The sequence below is a fragment of the Ursus maritimus genome, unplaced genomic scaffold (assembly GCF_017311325.1).
Source record: "Ursus maritimus isolate PB19 unplaced genomic scaffold, ASM1731132v1 scaffold_3, whole genome shotgun sequence".
Lineage (NCBI taxonomy): Eukaryota > Metazoa > Chordata > Mammalia > Carnivora > Ursidae > Ursus > Ursus maritimus.
The window spans coordinates 14,968,928-14,978,827 of record NW_024425563.1 but is presented as its reverse complement, the minus strand read 5'-3'; the positions used below and the strand labels follow the sequence as shown (position 1 = coordinate 14,978,827).

The 9,900-nt window shown below is 41.4% G+C and overlaps 1 protein-coding gene across 1 annotated transcript in view; it reads right to left on the bottom strand.

Moving 5' to 3' along the window:
* Positions 1-342: 342 nt before the first annotated feature.
* Positions 343-9,900, bottom strand: part of KIAA1549 (KIAA1549 ortholog) — a 115,990-nt gene continuing 106,432 nt past the window's right edge. Inside the window, exons 21-22 of the mRNA XM_040644537.1 lie at positions 3,610-3,755; positions 343-1,411 (exon numbers count right to left, since the gene is read on the bottom strand). Of these exons, the coding sequence (XP_040500471.1) occupies positions 1,157-1,411; positions 3,610-3,755 (401 nt within the window). The 3' untranslated portion in view covers positions 343-1,156. The remainder of the gene's footprint in view (positions 1,412-3,609; positions 3,756-9,900) is intronic.

Below are 9,900 nucleotides of genomic sequence, written 5' to 3'. Positions count from 1 at the left end.
CTTTACATTTCTTGATTTGTTACTGAGAGGCTGGACTAAACTGTTTCATTTCCAGGTCTTGAACACAGAGAATGTGATTACTAGAAACGTACTCATGAATAACGATTTGTTGGCCCTGGCAGTTTTTATAAATAATTTTTGCTTGTGTAAGATTTCTCATTCAAACATAATTTGTGAGCAACTCATCAGCCAAGTGCAAGGATTAGTTATGACCTCCTGAAAGCCTCCTTCTGTAGGTATGACCTTAATGATGGCATGCACTGAGATGGGATGCTGTCGGTAGTTGCATGCGCCCAATTAATAAACAGCAAATACAATTAAGAATGTAAATCTAAACTTCGATATGTATTTTGAATAACCAAATAAATATTAAACTTTCCCCCAGGCCCCCTGTTTGGGAGTTTTTCTTTTCTTCTTCCTTTCTAGAACAAATGAAATCTTCAACATATTCTTCCATTGAAAAAGCCAAAGTTGCATTTCACAGACATAAAGGTGAAGGGGCCCTCGGAGCTGTAGCACCAGAAGTAGAAGGAAAAATGCAGATGATGGCTTCTTTTGGAATCATCAGGCTCTACAATCTATCATTTGGTTTCTCACTAGTAGCTTTTTTTATTCCCAAACAGTCTTAGTATTTTTGTTGTTAATATGACTATTAAAATAAGCTCCTATGGAGAAAAAGAGGGAAATCAAGCCGTTAATAAAATGTCTTCGAATCTCTTTTCTCAGAAAACAAAGCAGCAAGTTCATCATACAAACCAGTCTGAATCACATCTTCCCACGGAAATGCTGGATTCCGTTAATCCCTATACCCTCTACACATTTCCATCTTTTACCTTTCAAAAGGAGACTAATTTAGTTGATTTTTTGTTGTTGTTAGCTTAGATTTGTGGTTTGCCTTCATGAAGTGCTGCTGGCTTTTGGCCAAAAGTACGTAAATTTCGGCTGGAACCCAAGTGGTCAAAAATTGCCAACTTATTAAAAGCATCATGAGCTGTCACGTGACTTATGGCATCCTCTAAAATTGCAACTTGCTCCCTTACACGGGCACTTAGCCCAGGAGATGCGCGTTCTCTCACAAACACCCATTTAGTTGATTTCCATTTAGTCTTGCTTCCACGGGAAGCAGATACTTGGCAAATCTGCAAGGCGAGGCCGATCAGCTGTGGAAGTTCTGCACGGCGGTCTGTTTCTGGGAAAGCCGGAGCAGCTCCTCACGGATCGCTTTGATGAGGGAAGCTGAAGAGTGGCCGGGCTGGAGGTCTTCCGTGGAGCTGGTGGTGTAAGTCAGCCCCGCACCCTGCAGCCCCCTGTGCGGGAGGTTCCCGGGAGGAGCAGAGGGCTCCCTGCCTGAAGTCCTTGGCACCTGGAACAGCGGTGAAGAAGAATACTCTTGATGTCCAAGCATGTGCGTCTGAAAAAACATGGCAAACGTTACTGTACTTCCCACGTAAGAACAGGAGGAGAAATCCAATTCCAACCTGGAGTGGCCATGTACCCAGGACTACTTCTACCCACCTCCCACCAAACTTGGCCCTCCAAGAAGGCCCCCAGGATGGAATATAGAAACTGTGGAAGAACTGCTGAAGGGAGAGCAATACGACAAAGAAACCCCTGAACTTAACAGGTGCCTAATCAATACTTGCTTAAAGGCAGACAGAAAGAATGATGCAGTTGGCCAAGTCTCTGTGCCCCTGTGTGTGGAAGGAAGTGGCCCACTGGGAGAACTGGAAGGGACCCAGAGAGCTGGGGTGCCCTGTGGAGGTGAAAGGTCAAATGAGGGTATCTGAGAGCTGGAGGAGATGAGCAAGTACCTGCAGAGAGACTGACAAGAACTGCCTTTGCTCTGGGACCCGAGCCCTGGGAGGGTGTGCGTGCGACACACGTGGGGACAACAGGACACAATGTCACAAAATCATTTTCCATTTAATTTATCTGTGTATCTGTGGACTGTTCTGCAGAGGCTTTTCTTTAAAAAGTTATCTGCACTAGGACACACAACAGTTTTGCTTCTACTTGCATAACATAAATTAATTGGGCATTCATTTGACCAGAATTATTGTATTTTTCAGTGGTTTTTTTCATATTTTTTCAGTGAAAAATCTCTCTTTAGATATATACATGAGTACTAAATCTGTGGTTTCACTTATGCTAAAAGTAAGCCTCATGGTAAATATGGCATTCAAGCCCTCGAATATTTCTACATTTCCCGTTTCCAAATAGTGATAAAGAGGCAGTGAAAAGTGAACACTGGATTTGACAGGAAAACCAAAAATACCTCATGAAAATAAGTTGGGTTCAAAAAGGCAGAAAAAGGTCAGCAAGTGTAAAGCAGATACCTGAAATTCTAAGTATAACAATGTATCTATTAGAGGAAAATTATATTCTAAAATAAATTTTCTTTCATTGAGTAGTAGAAGCCTCCAGTCATGAAAAGAATTTAGCCTATTTGCTGGAAAGACACATAAATGCATGTAAAATTCTTGAGAAAAACAAAGGAAAGCATTTGTGGAAATGACCTGTGCCCCTATTGGTTCCGTTCCTATAAAGGAGTGATCACAGTGATGAGGAGCCTCTAAGAGAAACTCTGTGCCTTAGAACCCCAAACTGTGAGCTCATGGCAGAAGCATTTCGTGGAAGTCATAATGGAGATGATGTGGATAAACCCACAACAAAGCATAAATGGGGAGCAAGTAGGTATGTAAGCTCATGCATATTTATACAATAACGCCATAGATCAAGTCCAGATTTCAGTCACCTAAAGGTTCAAATTCACTACTTGAAAGTCAAAATCACTGAGCCAGAAAGTACAATTGTGGTTGCCTGGAGCTGGGGGGAGGGGCAAATGCATTTAGTGTTCAATGAGCACAGACTTTCCATTTTATAAGATGAAAAATGCTACGGAGATGGATGGTGGGGATAGTTGCGTAAAATCATGAGTGTATTTAAAGCCACTGAACTGCATACTTAAAAATGGTTCAGATGGCAAATTTTATATATGTGTATTTTACCACAATATAAAAAAATTGGAAAAATTTTATTTATTTATTTTTTTTAAAGATTTTATTTATTTATTTGACAGAGATAGGAACAGCCAGCGAGAGAGGGAACACAAGCAGGGGGAGTGGGAGAAGAAGAAGCAGGCTCATAGCGGAGGAGCCTGATGTGGGGCTCGATCCCATAAAGCCAGGATCACGCCCTGAGCCGAAGGCAGACGCTTAACCGCTGTGCCACCCAGGCGCCCCAAAATTGGAAAAATTTTAAAGGTAGCTGTTACTTACAGGTCTCTGTCCAGATTTTCTGTAATGAGTATCACTTTCATTATTTTTTTAAAAGGTTATTTTCAAATATTCACTACTTTAAGCTGAAATCTGCCTCAGGAAAAATTATATACTTTCTACAAGTTCAATGCAATTACTCTCCCACTTTGGGTGGGTGGGAACTTACTATCGAAAAACTGCAAGCAAAAATACACTCACAGAAAAAAGGGAGAGAGGTTAAAACTTTTAGTTATGTAGGTTTTAAAAAGGGATCCTCAAAGCAGAAGCAAAAGCAGCTAAATTAAGAGATTATGTCTGAATTTCAGTGACGACCCAAACACAAGATACTCACAGCATCTCTTCGGCCAGCTTCATCCTCCCCATATGAAGGCCAGCCTGGTGCCCCATACTGGCCGCCTCTGCTTGGTGGGATTTCCACTGGCTGGGCTCCAATTCTGCTTGCAATTCCCACCTGTGTCAGGTGCTGAATCTGGGAGCCTGAGGAACATAGTGGGGCAGCCTGGTCAACATTTGCAGGGAACTGAGGCTGCCCAGCAAGACACTCCAGTTCTTTTTAATTTTTTTTTAAGATTTATTTATTTATTTGAGAGAGAGAGAGAGAGGAGGCACAGAAGGAGAGGGAGAGAGAGAATCTCCAGCAGACTTCCCGATGAGCATGGAGCCTGACACAGGGCTCAGTCTCACGACCCTGACATCAGGACCTGGGCCAAAACCAAGAATCAGACACTTCAGCGACTGCACCACCCAGGCACCCAAGCCCCTTCGGTTCCGACCACAGTTCTCCCTTAGGAATAAGAGATACAAATACTGTTCAAACATGGCACCAATTCTGTCTCCAGAGAATGACTTTTCCTATGGAAAACAGACCATGAGCTTCTTGGTTCATGGGCTTTTACTTCCATTTAATACAGTGGCTAACACTGATGTTCTTATTTCCCTAGCTAGACATCAAAGGACAAGGTATAAAGGCTATAATAGAGGGCCCTTCCATTCATTTCTATAGAGGTTACAAATAAGGATGATCTTACTTACTCAGAAAAAAGGAGTGAAAGGTTTTGGAGCCATAAAGAAGCTGAGACCTGGCTCCTTGCTCGTGGCTTTGAGACTCACAAGGAGAGAAAATACAATGTGTATTTTTTCTTAAAAGGCAGGGTGCATATTTCTTTGATTTCAGAATGTTTAAGTACATTTATTTTCACCATACTCACATTTTCTCCATAACTTAGCTATGTCATAATTAAAATTTTAAAGCCACCCACCCAGCCTCCTCAGTGAGGTGTACTGATGGCTAAAGCCAGGAGTCTCTCTAGAGCTCATGCTCCAGACTTAGACACATTATAGCCTCGGGTAGCTATGAAGGCCAGGCTGTAAATGACATATTTTCTCCTCCATCAACTTTTGGTATATGGATACATCCCTATTTCATAGATTAAGGGAGAAAAAAAAGTGATCTTTAAGCACTGTGAAATAAAATACTTGTTTCCAAAAGCTCCTAGGATCATCAAATTCATCTGTGCTGTGCAGAGTCGTCCTACAAGGTTCAGAGATCATACAGAGGTAGGGGAGGAGGCCCTCTCCATCTTCCAGTCCTCTCCTACTCAACTTGTCCAATTAACAGCCTCCATTAACCAAATACATTTAAAAAAAAAAAAAAGGAGGGGCGCCTGGGTGGCACAGCGGTTAAGCGTCTGCCTTCGGCTCAGGGCGTGATCCCGGCGTTGTGGGATCAAGCCCCACGTCAGGCTCCTCCGCTATGGGCCTGCTTCTTCCTCTCCCACTCCCCTGCTTGTGTTCCCTCTCTCACTGGCTGTCTCTATCTCTATCGAATAAATAAATAAAATCTTTAAAAAAAAAAAAAGGGAATACCACAGTTTTATTTGGATATCTAATAACTAGAGGTCAGAAAAAAACGGCCAGGCTCCTATCAGAGCAATGTACCCTGCAGAAACCCTTGACAGCTACTGAAGTTTCATAATAATTATTAAAATTATTAGGACTATCAGTACTGTTTGCCCAATACACATTGTTCAAGCAAATCCTGCAAAGAACAAAAATGCACGCTGTTGCCCAGCATTTACCAGGTGCAGAAAAGTGCATAGACAGAAAAGTATACCTTTGTGTTAAAATTATAGTGGTAGTTGAAATCATAATTCAGACACAATTCTGTATCTTGCTTTGTTTACTTACTGATACAACACAGACTTTCCCCATGATTCAAGTGGGGCATCGCACGCAGGAAACCTGCGTTTGCACTCCAGCCCCACCATCGTGACCTTGGGCAGCTGGCTACCACTCCCACTGAGCCTTGATCCCTCAATTCTCAAATGGGGATTAAAAAATCCACTTCGTGATGTTATTTCAAGAATTCAAAGAGATAAAATAGGTCAAGTACCATAAAAGAAGCAACTGGGAAATCTTACACCCTCTTTTTCTGATTCTTTCTGAGCTGCACAACTGGGGACTCCCAGGGAAGATGGTGAAGTAGAACCTTAAGCTCACTTCATTCCACAGACACACCTAGATAACACCCACATCAGAGTAACTAACCTAGAAAATGACCCGAAGACTGGCAGAACAGACTCTCCACAGTTAAATACAGAGAAGAAGCCACATCAGAAAAGGTAGGAAGGGCAGAGATGCAGTCAGGAACCAAACAGACCCTTCAGACTGTCCTCAGGAGGGAGGGGCACTGCAAGCCCAGAGAAGGGAAAGGAGAAGACCCCACCTCAGGCATCCCAGGCACAGGGGGCCTGCACTGGGAAGACAATCCCCATATCATTTGGCTTTGAAAACCAGAGGGGCTTAACTTCATGAATTCTTACAATCAGTGGGGTTTAACACCTAGAACTTTAAAAATGAATAGGCTCAACTCTGGAAGCCAGAGGGTGAGAGGAACCTGAGTCCCCACCCTTAAAGAAACAGCACAAAAACAGCCCCACTTAGATACAGCATAGAAGCAGCCATTTGAAAAATGCCCGGGGTACAGAGATGCCATTTCCCTGCCCAGCACCCCTAGCCTACATATAGTGACACCTGCAGGAACCAGCACAGCACAAATACTCTCCACCTAGCTTGCTAACAGCGCACCTGCCCCCACACACTTCTGCAGACCCACCCCCTCCAATCTGCCCTTAGCCCCTCTCCAAAGAAGCTCCAGGTTCCTCCCAGGATAGAATACAGAAGCCCTGCTAACACTGGGCACCCTGTTCCTGCATTCTCCTGCAGTCACACCCCCCTCCAACCCACCCTCGGTAGGAATCCATCCAGAGAGGTGCCATAAGTGTGGCAGTATGCAAGCAGCCCTGACAGGATCAGCACCACTCAAAAAGTGATTCCTGCCCAGGGTGACAGGAAGATAACCACACACACCAGTCCAACTGGGACCCCAGCAGTGGGCTGGCAACAGGCATCTGTTGTGACTGCAAGCCCTGCCAACCAAGGAAAGCTTCTTGGGACAACACAGGGAACAACCCTGCAGTTCGGTGCTACTGTAGCTCTGGCAAACACCTGGTCCAACCCAAAACAAGCCCAATGTGGCCCCAGACTGGCCCACTAACGACAAGGGGCCAAACCCTGCCCACAACAGGCAAAGAGCCATGACAGACAACTGGACTGAAGGCAAAAGTGGCACAGCCACAACAGTAGGGTGCACGCACACACAGGAGGTGCTTAGGAGATACCCCTTAAGCACCAGGTTCTGGTTAACAGAGGATATTGCACTGCAGGGCACTACACAACCTCTCTTTATAAGGCCACTACTTTCAAGAGCAGGAGATACAGCTGACTTTCCTAACACACAGAAACAGACACAGAGAGTTAGACAAAATGAGGAGACTGGGGATTATGTCCCAAATGAAAGAAGAGGACAAAATCACAACAAAAGAGCTAAGTGAAACAGAGATAAGTAATATGCCATATAAAGAATTTAAAGTAATGATGATAAAGATACTCACTGGACTTGAGAAATGAGTGGAGGATCTCAGTGAGACCCTCAACAAAGAGAAAGAAAACATAAAGAACCACTCAGAGATGAAAAACTCAGTCACTGAAATTTCTGGAGGACAGAGTAATGGAACTCAATCAAGCTGAACAGGAGAAAGAAAAAAAGAATAATAAAAAATGAGAATAGATTAAGGGAACTCACCAATACCATCAAGTACAACAACATTCGCATTATAAGGATCCCAGAAGAAGAGAGAGTAAAGGGGGCAGAAAATTTATCTGAAGAAATAATACCTGAAAACTTCCCAAATCTGGGGAAGGAAAAAGAAATCCAGATCTTGGAGGCACAGAGAGCCCCCAACAAAACCAACCCAAGGAGGTCCACAACAAAACACATAGTAATTAAAATGGCAAAAAATGGTGATAAACAGAGAGTTTCAAAAAGAGCAAGAGAAAAGAAAACAGTTACATACAAGGGAAGCCCCCTACAGCTATCAGTGGATTTTTCGGCAGAAACTTTGCAGGCCAGAGGGGAGTAGCATGATGTATTCAAAGTGCTGAAACAACAACAATGACAAAAACCTGCAACCAAGAATACTCTATCCACCAAGGCTATCATTCACAATACAAAGAGAGATAAAGAGTCTCCCAGACAAACACAAGTTAAAGGAATTCATCACCACTAAAATGCCCTACGAGAAATGTTAAAGGGGAGACTCTTTGAGTGGAAACAAGAGATCATAAGCAAGAATAAGAAAAGGAGGAAGCACAAAAGCAGTACAAATGAAGTATATTTATAAAAATCAGTCGAGGGGTTCACAAAATAAAAGGATGTAAAGTATGACACCATTTACCTAAAACATGGGAGGGTGAAGAATAAAAATGTAGTGCTTTTGGAATGGGTTTAAACTTAAGTGACCATCAATTTTAAATAGACTGCAATATGCATAAGATGTTATATATAAACCTAATGGTAATCACAAGGAAAAAACAGTAATAGATCTGAAAAAAATGAAGAGAAAGAAATTCAAGTATATCACTAAATTAAGCCAGCAAACCATGAGATAAGAGAGCAAGAGAAGGGAATAGAGAAGAACTACAAAAACCATAAAACAAGTGACAAAATGACAAGTACATACCTATCAATTATCTTGAATGTAAATGAACTAAATGCACCAATCAAAAGACACAGGGTGGGTGACGGAATAGATTAAAAAAAAAAAAAACACGAATATGCTGCCCACAGAGACTCATTTCAGACCTAATTGGTTGAAAGTATATTGGAAGTGTAGAAATGAAAAAATATTTATCATACAAATGGAAGTAAAAAGAAAGCTGGGATAGCAATACTTATATCAGACAAAATAGACTCTGAAACAAAGACCGTAACAAAAGACAAGGAAGGACACTACATAGTCATAAAGGAAACAATCCAAAATGAAGATATAATAATTGTAAATATTTATGCAACCAATATAAAAGCACCCAAATACAGAAAGCAGCTATTAACAAATGTACACGAAGTACTGAGAGCAACACAATAATAGTAGGGAACTTAAACACTCCACTTACATCAATGTATAGATCATCCAAACAGAACATCAACAAGGACATAGTAGCTTTGAATGACACATTGGACCACTTGGATCTAACAGATTCAGAACATTCCATCCTAAAACAGAATACACATTCTTTTCAAGTGCACATGGAACATTCTTCAGAATAGATAATATGTTAGGCCACAAAACAAGTCTCAACAAATTCAAAAAGGCTGAAGTCATACCATGCATCTTTTCTGACCACAACACTATGAAACTTGAAGTCAACCACAAGAAAAAATATGGAAAGATCACAAATATATGGAGGTTAAATAACATGCTGCCAAACAATGAATGGGTTGACCAAGAAATCAAAGAGGAAAATCAAAAGCACACGGAGACAAATGAAACAAACAAACACACACATACAGTGGTCCAAAATTTTTGGAATGCAGCAAAAGCTGATCTAAGAGGGAAGTGTATGGCAATATAGGCCTACCTCAAGAAGCAAGAAAAATCTCAAACAACCTAACTTTACACCTAAAGGAGCTAGAGAAAGAAGAACAAACAAAACCTAAAACCAGTAAAAGGAAGAAAATAAAAAAAAGATTAGAGCACAAAGAAATGAGGTAGAAACTAAAAAAAAAAAAACCAACAGAACAGATCAATATAAACCAGGAACTGGTTCTTTGAAACAGTCAACAAAATTGATAAACCTTTAGCCAGGCAAATAAAAAAAAAAGACTCAAATAAACAAAATCAGAAATGAAAAAGCAGAAATAACAACCAACACCCCTGAAAAATACAAAGAATTAAAAGAGAATATTATGAAAAAATCATATGCCAACAAACTGGACAATCTAGAAGAAATGGATAAATTCTTAAAACATATAACCTCCCAAAACTGAATCAGGAAGAAACAGAAAATTTGAACAGACCAATTACCAGTGACGAAAATGAATCAGTAATCAAAAAAGTCCTGACAAACAGAAGTCCAGAACCAGATGGCTTCACAGATGAATTCTACCAAACATTTATTTTTTTAAAGATTTATTCATTTTTTTGAGAGAGATGGGTGGGGAGGAGCATAGGGAGAGGGAGAATCTCAAGCAGACTTCCTGCTGTGTGTGGAGCTCAAAATG